General features: G+C 38.2%; 2 protein-coding genes across 4 annotated transcripts in view; one reads left to right on the top strand and one right to left on the bottom strand.

The window, feature by feature from the left end:
* Positions 1 to 13092, bottom strand: part of LOC136854667 (uncharacterized) — a 254920-nt gene that overhangs the window by 207424 nt on the left and 34404 nt on the right. The window lies entirely within an intron of this gene.
* LOC136854669 (tubulin alpha-2 chain) overlaps positions 1 to 13092 on the top strand; it is a 64006-nt gene that overhangs the window by 48198 nt on the left and 2716 nt on the right. For both annotated transcript variants that reach the window (XM_067131263.1, XM_067131262.1), the window contains 7 exons: positions 9470 to 9575; positions 9945 to 10055; positions 10243 to 10415; positions 10629 to 10757; positions 11219 to 11418; positions 12020 to 12131; positions 12806 to 12893. In XM_067131263.1, the coding sequence (XP_066987364.1) occupies positions 9470 to 9575; positions 9945 to 10055; positions 10243 to 10415; positions 10629 to 10757; positions 11219 to 11418; positions 12020 to 12131; positions 12806 to 12893 (919 nt within the window). The remainder of the gene's footprint in view (positions 1 to 9469; positions 9576 to 9944; positions 10056 to 10242; positions 10416 to 10628; positions 10758 to 11218; positions 11419 to 12019; positions 12132 to 12805; positions 12894 to 13092) is intronic.

Here is a 13092-nt window from a genome sequence, read left to right as displayed (position 1 = left end):
CTGATGTCATCGCTGCTGTAGTAAGAAGATTTATTTGCACGGCTACACTTGAATCAAAATGCTGAGAAATATCATAGATGGAATTTCCAAGCATTTCGTCAAAATCAGTTAAATCATTTGAATAAGGGTGAATTTGGATCAAGGTGAAGTTTGCCATACACTCAAAATGACACTACATCTGGTAATAATCTGCTTTCATCCTGCGACTGACGTTGATATTCACATAAATACAAGAAAAAAGATGGAAAAGAAGAAACGAAGGTTTCCAAGCTCATGTAAAGTTTGCTGGAGAGTTCAGACAGCTCCGGGTGACGTATCAACTCTAAATGCCCTTTAATCTACCCTTCATCTCCGAAAGACATCTTTCCTAAAGCTGTGACATTTAAAAGTTAAACATTAAATTTGAAATTTCCTTCGGTAAATAGGAAAAGAAGACATTAAGCTTTCTTAGACCCACGAACAGATGTTTTATAGCCAAACATCAACGGCCCCACACCCTAGAACACCCGACACCCATCAACAACCACCACTCCAAGGGGCGTCGTATTTGGCAGAAGATGAGTTCTAAATGACACTACCTTTCCTTCCCCTTCCTCCTTTTCATTTTATTCTGTTTACCACTTCGAAATACTTTCATGCTCCTCTTGCTCTACTCATCCTACAAAACAAGCAGTAGAGTATCGCACGAACCCTCTCATAAGTGCTCCGCGGGTTAGAATCTTTACATTTGGCTAGAAGTGACGTCGACAGATCACCAGTCTTAGTACCGATTATGACTCACAAACAAAGGAGGGGGGTCTCCGTAAGGGTACTGGGAAATCATCTATCAAGCCGGAGTTTTATATCCTAGAGGAAATGAAGTCATAAACATTACCTATTTGTGTTATCACATCCTTTATTCTAGTCCTGCGTTATATTTGAATTTCAACTTCACTCCTTATTCCACCATCATTTTGCAAGAGGACGCTAACTTTTTTTAAGGATCAGTTACGCAAGAATATCTGTATGGGAAATTAACCGAGGATAATTACCTGGTGTTATTTGCCATCTATAGAGGCCTTCCGAATACAGCTAATCATCTAGCCCGACGTCAAAATGGAGCGATGAGAGAAGGGAATAAAATGTTCCGTTAGTGTTAATATCGATATTTTACATACCTACCATATCCGCAGACCAACTGAGGAGCTTAGACAACACCAAGCCCAAGAAACGAACTAGGACTTGGCTAGCTATTCGAGATAAATATGAGATGTGTATGGAAACATCAACAACCGGTTCCCACGCTAATAAAACAAACATGCAGCTCTCACGTAGTCTTTTAGGCTGAAGGTGCGAGCCCATGCCTTTCTACCTTGGTCATGACCCACCAAGATGCCTAATTCACTGATCACGTCAACATCGATTTTTAATGGAGTGCGCCTTTCCACCTGTCTCCACCCCGGATTCGAAACTGGGTTCCTTCCCTTGGCAGCTCGGACGCCAGTTTTATAGCCACAAATCAGTCCATCAATCCCTTGGTAGCTAAAGATGCATGCCATACTATGTAAAACACACTGTATATATATATATATATATATATATATATATATATATATATATATATATATAATAATAATAAAAATGTATATATAAAGTGTGCGTTTGTTCTTTTTGTGTATATAAGGACAAATTTCCAGAGGGTGGCGCTCAAAACTTTCTGGTCAATAAAGGCAACATTCCATTTCACTGAATAATATTTTTCATACACATATGAAGCAGTCCAGATTAAATGTTGCCTACCGAGCAAATACATATCCAACTTCACCGCTGACCGTTCAAGACGTTTGCTAAATATTTATTTTATTATGGGAAGGGGAAAAATACTTAATGGGTTGCTGACAGACGGCAGCAGGTAAACTAATGCCCGTAGTGAAAAAGGGGTGCGACAGAGACCGTCCCTAATATTGATCTAACGCGTGGGGCAGTTAAGCCAAACATAGAGTTCCCCCTCTAATGTCTTAAGGAGAAGGGGAAAAGAAAACGGAATTGGGCTCTCGAGAAATAAGTAACGCTATGGCAAAGAAGAATTGGGTTGGAAATTCCATTGTCACCTGGTGCTTTTCGAGTAGCCTACCTGGTTTCTCTTCTGTTCCTTCATTTATTTTTTCGTTTCTCTTACTTTTCTCTCAAAAATTCCCACGACGTTATCTTTAATGATAATAGTTACTGTAAACATGATGCTATTTTTTCTTCTTTCCTTTTCATGTACAGACATATGCAGTATAACTAGGCCACACTATGAAAAAGATGGAAGCATAATCTTTGGTGATTGCAGACATTCAGTTTCGCCAAGGAGACAAGAGACGGCTTTCTTGCCGATAAGGCCAACCTCTGCTCTCGGAATAAGAGCATCGTTAAGTGAGGTATGAGTATGGGAAAGTACGCGCATTCTGCGTTACAGTCGAGATAACACCCTCGTTGTGGAGATGGACGCTTCTTGGACACTGCTGTGGATAAAAACGAGTTCTATTTCCTCGAAGATGTTCCACAATCTCTCTCTCATCAAAATTGAAAACCCTAACTGCACTCACGTCTGGCAGCTAAGAAGAGTGTACTTATTTTCAGTAATCACGCCACGTGAAATCTGTGAATGATCACAGGAAATTACAGAAGGAAATGTAATGTTACACAAGGTTGGTCGAGTAAACAATGGTGTGTTCACCTCTACAAAATAATTAAGCTAAGCTATTAAGCTTTAATCTTAAACCCAATTCAGTTCACATGATTAACTTGATTTTACAGGTGCAAAAACCATCTATTTCATTTTTTATAGTTTTCTCTTGCCTTATATCCAACCTTTAGAAAACTGAAGTACCTTAATGGTATGTGTTGATACTTTATAAAGTAACCTCAATAAACGCTATTTCCCCTAAGTCCAGTTTGTGGTGGGTCGGGACTTTAAAGGACACGAAATGTGTTTCCCATTTACAGGAACTGTCTCTATAAAGAAAAATCTTCACGACATCCTCAGAGGGTTTTAGATAAGCCAGCATTCAGTGCAACACCTCTTAGTCCTCAACACCGGAAGAATGACCAGGGGCGCGTGGAAAATTACCTGGACATACACGTAAAAGGAAGATGAACGTTCATTATAAGATACATCTTGCTCTTCCAAGGCACGACATGCAGCTATCTGGCAACATCTCGGTATGGAAATTGCTTACGAAAAGAAAAATGAAAAAGGCCAGTCAATTTATATGTACTTTAAAACACGTACACCATGTCGGAGGTCATACATCCGTTGACACGCCAAGTGTCATTTGAACTTGACATAATCGTAGGCGTAACGTCAAGACTTTTGGAAACAGTGGTGGCGCCTCATCACGAAGCTGCTTACGAATAACAGACGATGGAGACAGTATATTTCTACACTGCCACTGCCACCACCACTCTCTCTCTCTCTCTCTCTCATTACTAAACACTTTTAAAGGGGTTGCCTCACCAAGTTTAGGGATATCTACCACAAAGGGGTCCTTCCCCCTCTGTGCCAAAAGAAACTGAGAAGGCAGGTCGGGAAGGAGGGTCTTTCTCCCCTGTTTAAACAAAGAAGAAAAAAGGGGTCTTGAGATTCCCTGCTTTGGTATCAGAACGAAAATAGCATTACGACATGGGAACGTTGTTATGTCTAAGCCAGCGACGCCAAGCATTTGTGGTCGGCATATTGATGTTTATCTGAACTTCCTACCACATACATCTGTCTGCGAGCGCGTGGTTTGTGGCACCAACTACATGGGAGAATATTTATATACCCTGGCCTCCTTAAAACGAAAGCAAAGCTTCTATGCTCCAACTATCTGAAGCACGTGCGTTACATCGAGTACAACTTGCTGGAGATATCCCATAAAAAAAAAAGGAAAAAATCCGAGTGGTCCAGCAATGAACGATGAACTTAGGGACAACATGTAGTTTAGTATTTTTTTTTTTACTCTCCTTTCTAAATTCGCATTACGAAGACTCATCTCTAAACCATTTAGTTCATGGATTTCATCTTTGCTCCCAAATTCTGAGGACTTCCTAATCAGTATCCACAGAAAAATGTCATTTTCACAAAACGAGATAAATGATGAAAGACATAAAAAGGCTACGAATGGTTTCTACCCCTCCCTTGCCCTCGAAGTTCATCTAGTTCCGTGACGTCGCTCCTTTTGTCTTCGTCCTAAATCCACACAATACTTATCTTTTGGCGAAACCTTCAAGTTTCATCTCTTCTGTCCTGTCCTTACATTCCTTGAGCACGACGTCATGTTGTCTGAGTTGATAAGGACCTTGTTCACTCTAATTTTGTTTACGCATGTGCTCTGTGTATCACACACCCACACACAAATATATATATATATATATATATATATATATATATATATATATATATATATATATATATATATATACGTTTAATCTATGAATATACTTATACATTATTATACGTGTATTTGTATGTATATATATACACCTATATATATATACCCATACATACATATTATAGGTATATATATATATATATATATATATATATATATATATATATATATATATATATATATAATATATATATATATATATATATACATAATATTATATATATATATATATATATATATATATATATATATATATATATATATATATATATATATATATATATATATATTATCATTATATATACCGTATACCTTTATAATATATATATATATATATATATATATATATATATATATATGTATATATTTATTTATTTATTTACATCACCAAGCATATATTTTTTTCCCATTTTCAAGCTTACTTTTTCTATGCTATAACTGGCTGCGATATAAGTATACTGTACATGATTTTCGCCACTGAAACCAGCGGCAGAGAAATGCAAAGGCAACCCAACAATGAGAAGGCCACAGCAGTCAGGAGACAAGTTTTTTCCGAGGATATAAAAGAGCAAGAGATGACATCAGAGTTTTAATCAGTCTACAATTCTCTGTCTGTCCTTGGATTGAAATGAATATAGAATTTAGGCCAAAGGCCAAGACCTATGAGGTCATTCAACGCTGATACGGAAATTGACAGTAAAGGGTTTGAAGGGTGTAACAGGAGGAAAACCTCGCAATTGCACTTTGAATCAACTGTCAGGAGAGGGTGGAAAGTAAGATGTAAGAAAGAGAATGTGAAAGGAGGTACAGTAAAGGGAACGAAAGGGGTTGCAGCTGGGGGCCGAAGGGACACTGCAAAGAACATTAAGGACTGCCTACAGTGCACCTCAGTACTAACCCCCTACGGAGTTGTCTGTCCTTACAAATTATCTTCACTGTCAAATCTTTTATTTCTGTCCTGTCAATGGCGTCTGCTTCAGTCTCGTAAGTTCCTTGTTGGACTGGTCGGTACCGTTCTCGGCTAGCACTCTGCAGGACCCGAGTTCGAATCTCCGGTCGGCCAATGAAGAATTAGAGGAATTTATTTCTGGTGATAGAAATTAATTTCTCACTATAATGTGGTTCGGATTCCACAATAAGCTGTAGGTCCCGTTATTAGGTAACCAGTTGGTTCTTAGCCACGTAAAATAAGTCCAATCCTTCGGGCCAGCCCTCTCTAGGAGAGCTGTTAATCAGCTCAGTGGTCTGGTTAAACTAAGGTATACTTAGCTTAGTTTCAGTCTCGTGGGAGCCGCAATGGGTGACAATGAGGCCATGCAGACACCGAAGTGCGCCCTTCGAGGCTCACACTCTGGTATGAGCTTAGTGGGTCCTGGGTAGGAGTGACAAAGAAGCGCGAGAGACACACCAGTGAGTCGGCCTCCTTTCCCCTATGCGAGCATCCTTTCAAATTTTGGCCCTTTGTCTCGTCTACTCTATTCGCCTGCCTGTACACGCACCCACCGACTGACTTTGAATCCATTTGGTCTCCCAGCCGCGATCTCTTTATTCTCACGTATTCCCAAATGATTATTGTTACGTGTCTTTGTCCTCGAGTCGCCAAAAATTATTGACAACGATTTTTTTTAACAACTCGACAAATCTTGCGGCGTTATCTGAAATTAATATTCTTGTGCCAAGAAATTAGAAACTGCTTTTGTATGACTGCTGATATGATGATTCTGTTACTTTTACCGTTGACAAAGAAATACTCTTCTTTAACATCGCCATTTACTAGAATACACCGAACAGTGCTTGTATGTTGTGGTGTATTAATTTATATACAAAAAATACAGAACTCTGACATAGCAATTTGCTAATTTACAGGAAACTATAGGCTTTGCACCAACAATTTATTAGTTTATAACAAGCATCGTTATTTATTAGTTTAAAACATATTCTAAAGCTTTAATTACCTAAGAAATAAAATGATTTTTTATATGAAATTATACTGCTTTCTTGAAACACAGGCTCCAAATTTCCGCATACACTACACAGACAGACTCCGGCAACTAGCTGGGCGTGGCGCACGTTTACGGCTGGCCAGGAATAGTATCCCAGTAGAAACGAAGTGTCACGGAAAGCATGGCCCAACCAATGGCTGGAGTGAGGAAATTTAAAACATTCAAAAGAACTGCAGAAGTCTTCTTCTCCATACAAGACGAGAGAAGAAGAAAGGAAGCACAGAAAAGCCAATAAAAATGTGGCAGAAAGGTCACTAGAGAATAAAAAGGGAAACATGGAGGAAAGATTACCTCTCCACCCCTTCTCCCTAACCACATCCATGAATAATAAGTGACCTGTTTAAAGGTCAGCTGGACCCAGTACGTGCAGTTTTCGTCAAGTTCTCTGGTAATAAACTAAAGACCATGTGAGTTTCGTTCCCTGCTTTCCTCTAAACAAGGGAAAACAAAAGAATTGCTATCTTAAAAGATGCTTTGTGTTCGTCCCTCATTATATAAAATTATAAAAGGCCTGTTCTCTCTGCAATGAAGCGCATATTTTGCTTCGTAGTCGACGTCTACAATGATAACGATTATCGAGCGGAATTCGTCATCGACTGACTGACTAATGATTCTAAGTGAGTACTCGACGAAGACCACTATCGCAGAGAATAATAAAATAAACGATTAAACAGGTTCCCTCGGCAGGAGACGTCTAAGCACTCCATTGCGTGTACCGAGTACACTAAGTAGAGAGGAACGCAACAGATGGCCAAATTGTGTGCCTCACACCAACGGTTCCGTTCTGTCTAGCCATGTCTAGCACGAACTAATTTGTATTTTCGTTTTCTGATCGATGTGCCGAGACCCACACCGCCGCTTAGACATTATAGATGTTGACGAGATGAGTCATAAAGTGCTAACACGGAAAATGTGGCGTCAAGAGTGGGTAGCGCCATGGCGTCTGCCATCTGTCGATTGTTACTTCTGCTTTTGCCGCCAATCCTCCTCACCTTCATCTGCTTCCCCAGCCCCACCCACCACCCACCACCCACCACCCACCACGCCCAGTTTCTCCTCTTCCTTTGCTTATTTCACGACCCAACACCTTCCTGCTGAACGATGTTCAGGTTGTAGAATGACTCTTACTCTTAGCGTTACTCCCACGGTTTATTGATTTAGAGTACTTGTGACTGCCTGGGGTTCATTCTCTTTGTCCGTCTCATAAGCAGCTTTCAAGTGTATGCATTTCACACACACACACACACACACACACACACACACACACACACACACACACATATATATATATATATATATATATATATATATATATATATATATATATATATATATATATATATATCATTTGTAAATATTATATGTATAAACTACCCTTAAAGAATTTGTATCATTTGTAACATGAAATATACGTAACCACAGTGAACGTGAGTACTTGAAGCTCTCCATATTATACGGAGCGGACAATTGATGTAGAGAAGAATGTTTATAAAAAAAAAAACCGTAAAATTTTAAGTCAAATAAGTGTCAGTTAAAATTCCTGGTAGACTAAGAGAAATATATATCTCTTGTTCTTATGAAATTCTCTTCAAGTTATGTGAGTAGAAAGAAAAATATTTTGGACCATAAATGATTTTTCCCCCAAGATGAATTCTCACCAGGCTGTGCATATTTCAAATGGGGACAAATCCTCCAGGTTCTGATGAAATGACTGACAAGAAAAATCTTTCTTAAATCCGAGCTACACAATTAAAATAAAAAATTATCAGTCTTGCTTGCATACCTCAAGACAAAGTCATATCCTTGATAAAAAGATCTCGCCACTTCAGTAATTAGGTTCCTGCGGTTTAGTCTATGACGAAGACAACAATAATGTCTTGACAACAGCGACTTCAAAAATAATTATGATGGTAATGACAAAAGTGATGACGATAAGGAAGTCCCCATTAGCAAATCTGAAGTACGTGGAATATGTGGTTTCCACGTTACTTTTCTTTTGTTCTAAGCTAAATAATTCTTCACTGTTCGTCTTCCCTATTCTTGATGAAGACCAGTTTTCTTGCATTTATTTTAATCATAAAATCAAACTTTCTGGTCCTCCGTGAGATAACTATTTCAATTACCAATTCACAGTAAGACAAAAAAAAAATATCGAATGCACCTGAGGCATATCAAGTGACTGACTTGGTCTACCCTCGTGGTGATCGCAACAGTCTTCCCAGCTAACCCCGAATGGGTCAAGGAAGTAATTATTCTATCGTAATCCTAAACGAACTTGACAGACATTGTTGGTGCCAGAGTCCACTCAATATTATTCGTGTCAGTACTGTAGAATGGCGTGGGTAATTTGGAAAGAGAGAGAGAGAGAGAGAGAGAGAGAGAGAGAGAGAGGGGGAGGGGTTGGCGAACATTACGTAGTCCTACAGAACCGGGTGTGGTGGGTCTCAACTCATGAGCGGCAGTGCAACGTCAAGGGGAGACCCGCATGAGCATTTTTGGTCACAATTATTGCACTGGGTCCTTGGGTGTTCTCGAGGCTGATGCAGTCCCTTAACTCGAGACTGAGAACAACACTGACACGTGATAAAGAAATTTCTTCAAAGACGAAACAGTAATCCTCGGGGGGTCTTTGTTTTTTAAAAGATTGATTAGCCTATATATGACAAATAAAAATGCACAGGCTATTGCAACACAAAAAATATCAAAGAGGTTTTCTTTGTCATTATGGTCAATGAATCTTAAAACATCCTCAAAATGCAAATGCAAAGAGCTGATTATAAAAAAATTCTGTTCAACATGCTGCAAGAGACTTCAGTTTTAAAAAATCACTCCATTAAGTCATATTCTATCACCCCCTAAAATATTTCTAGTTTCACAAATGCCATATAGATATATAAAAACATTACAAATGGACGGAGCAGCTTTACCGAGACTATAATCATAGCAAAATTGTTTATTGTTTCATTTACTCTTTCATTTGTCACTTCCAAAATGCATTCTTCCTTTGAAATTACAGTATTGCTTGCAAGTGACATTGAGCTAATAGCCCTTTTCATCTCAACATTACAGAGGGAATGCATCAGCGTCCATATCGGCCAAGCCGGAGTCCAGATGGGCAATGCCTGCTGGGAGCTCTACTGTCTGGAGCATGGAATCCAGCCTGATGGCCACTTGGGTAAGTTATATTATTGGGAACAAAGTCTGCTGTCAGACTTATTTTAACCTTGATCACTTTTCTTGTTGCTTGTGGAAAGCAGATACTGATTTTCGTCATTCATCTTACCGAGGTTAAAAAAAAAAAAAAAAACTCTAGACAGGTTACCACTCCTAATCTCGTAAAACGAACGGATTATGGTTATTCATGACCCCCGGATGATGTGGAAAAACAAAAAGATAACAGAACAAATTACAACCATTGAAGCATCTTCATAAAGTGACCACCTTAATGAGCTTTTATAAGATTCAATCCAAACATTCCATATTTAAGTAAAAAAAAAAATATATATATATATATATGTATATACGTTTCTTTGTTTCAACACAGCGGAGGACGCTCAGCAAGAGGAAAATATGTACACAACATTCTTCCAAGAAACAGGACGAGGAAAATATGTTCCAAGAGCAATCTATGTCGACCTGGAACCCACTGTTGTCGGTTAGCATTGTTTACTCTTGACTCTGTCAAAAACATATTCCTTTGAATGATCTTATATTCAAGCCATTCACTTGTTATAAAACTGACTACAATGAAAGAACAACAAAGTGCTATTTCTGAGATCAGGAGCAACTTAATGTTGCTATTATTTGTATTTTCGCACATCTAATGTCTAAATTTTCTGCAGATACTGTGAGAACGGGACCTTACAGGCAGCTGTTCCATCCAGAACAGCTGATCAATGGCAAGGAAGATGCTGCTAACAATTATGCCAGAGGACATTACACTATTGGCAAGGAGCAAGTCGATCTTGTTCTGGACAAGATGCGCAAGATGGCTGATGCTTGCTCAGGCCTTCAGGTAATTCACAGAACTATGAATTCCTAAACTCTAACTATATCTGTGTTAAACCTGACCTGTTTTAGAAAGTTTGGATTTAATTTTAATTTCTCTCCAATTTTCCTTAATGTCACACATGACACTGATAACATAAGGCTTTAGGGAAGCAAAGAAAGTAATATAGAAATTATGTAGAGGAATGGTATGAATCTCATAATCACCTTTTAACTCCAGGGCTTCCTCGTCTTCCACTCCTTTGGTGGAGGTACTGGCTCAGGCTTCACCTCTCTTCTGATGGAGAGGCTGTCTGTGGACTATGGAAAGAAGAGCAAACTCCAGTTTACTGTCTATCCAGCACCTCAGGTACGCTTACGAATCACATATGTACATTTTCCAATTTCCAACTATTGTGTGTTTGTCAAATGCAATCTGAAATAACATGTTCAGTTCTGAGGAAAAAACCAAGTGATTATAGTTTTGAGATTACAAGAGTGGTGCACACAAATGCTCCGAAAAAGGATTAACCATCTTGATTCTCATTTAGATAAAATAATTATGAAGACACTTGAAGCGTCATCTAACTTCAGTCTAGTTTGAAAGACACTAATTAAGTACATCAATCAATGACAAAAAAAAAATCTTTGGCGTGGAACATGAATTAGTATAATTTATCCTAAGTCGTCAAAGATAGCGATATTTCTATACCACAGACAACTAAACAATATTTTGTAAATTCAAATGATGTCTCCCATCATTCTTAATTATTAATATGAGAGGTGATGTGTGTTGCTCATGACATCCTAATAAATCTGTCAATATTTCAGATATGTACTGCTGTGGTGGAGCCTTACAATTCTATCCTAACCACACACACTACCCTGGAGCATTCAGACTGTGCCTTTATGGTAGATAATGAAGCCATTTACGACATCTGCCGTAGGAACTTGGGTATTGAGAGGCCTTCTTATGAAAACCTGAATCGTCTGATAGGACAGATTGTGTCTTCCATTACAGCATCTCTTAGGTTAGTAGAAACATTCTTACTGGGAGGCCTGCTTGTGTTTGTTGTATTTTATAAAATCTAAATCAAGCTCAAGTAAAGGGACTTTCATATAGCTTAACTCCTCAAATTACTAGGTTCCTGGCCACTGTGATTTTTCACTGTGAACTGAAAAACAAAAAAACAGGAGAACAGTAGTTACATTTCCTTGTCATCTTAAAAATACCAAGCCTCCTAGCCCCACCACGGTGGTTGCTACGCACATTTACTCCTTATCAGGTAACTTCAGCTTCAACACCATTTGAGCACTGTAGCAGGTTTGTGCATAAAAATCTAGAATAAGTTCTTTAACTGTTTCAAATACACTGGAATATCAGATCATTCACTAATGTTGCCTGGTAATTAGTGTGTAAACAAAAGCACGTCCACTGAATTCATTAGGAGATACTTTGAAGGGATGGGACTCCAAGACCATGGAAATCACTAGGCTTTGTTAAAGAACGGTTTAATGTCTCAGCTACATGAAATGCCTATGCAAACCTGGCAAAATTAGTAATTTTTAGGCACTAAAATGTGATCTCAGTCTCTGGTGCTTTATCCAGACTTTTTGTTGTTTACCTAACAGGTTTGATGGCGCTTTGAACGTAGACTTGACTGAGTTCCAGACAAACTTGGTGCCTTACCCAAGAATTCACTTCCCTCTCGTTACTTATGCCCCAGTTCTCAGCGTCGAGAAGGTTCGTGTGTCTAACATCTTTTTGGTGTGCATGTCGTTAGTTTTAAAATCTTGAGTATTTAAGATACAGGAAGGCTGAGCTGAATATTGAAAGATGGAACAGGGAGTTAATAATACAAAGTAACTTCAAATAAAAATATATCTATATATAATTAATCAAATTAAATGTGACAATATTGCAATCGTAGAAAAACCCTCTTAAATGTCAATATGTTCCCTGTTACCACTTAAGATACCTAGTTCAAACCAATACAGTAGCCCTACCTAAAAGCAATGTATTTATCATTTCAGGCCTTAAAAATAAAGCGCATATCACTTCGTAAGAGCGTTGTCAATGAACTGTTGAAAGAAAAAATCTGAAATGGGCTTTAAATTAAGTTTAGAAAAAAATCATATAACTATGACAAATATTCTTGATATTATCTAAGGACGCTCATAACTAGTGGTTAAACGACAGCAGACTACTAAACAACACATTAAAAGTACATTGACAAACCATAAAATTATTTTTGACAATATCCCTGACAGTTATTATTACCTAAAAATATAAAGCCGTTCCACCACAAACTTCACACAGTTAGGACCATAAACAAAATTTTTAATGCTGTCAGTGGTTTCTGATGGTGCGAAGGGCCCTCAATCCAGCCGATGTTGAAACCTTTCATTATTCCTCAGGCTTACCATGAGCAACTTTCAGTGGCTGAGATTACCAACGCTTGCTTCGAGCCAGCCAACCAGATGGTGAAATGCGACCCAAGAACAGGTAAAGATGAGAACAGAAAGAAACAGCAATGCAAGTAAAAAAAAAAAGAGAGAGAGAAAATACGATGTGTGATATTCATTAAGAATTGGACACATAATTATCATGGATATAAGCTACCAGTTTTTCTATATAAAAAACGTTTTTACTCTTCTTTAAAAGAAGAAATATGTTGAATCATCTAAATTCATGAAACAAGCCA

Source organism: Macrobrachium rosenbergii, chromosome 29 (assembly GCF_040412425.1).
Source record: "Macrobrachium rosenbergii isolate ZJJX-2024 chromosome 29, ASM4041242v1, whole genome shotgun sequence".
In the NCBI taxonomy this organism is placed as follows: domain Eukaryota; kingdom Metazoa; phylum Arthropoda; class Malacostraca; order Decapoda; family Palaemonidae; genus Macrobrachium; species Macrobrachium rosenbergii.
The sequence above is the reverse complement of the archived record's forward strand: the minus strand, read 5'-3'. Positions and strand labels throughout refer to the sequence as shown.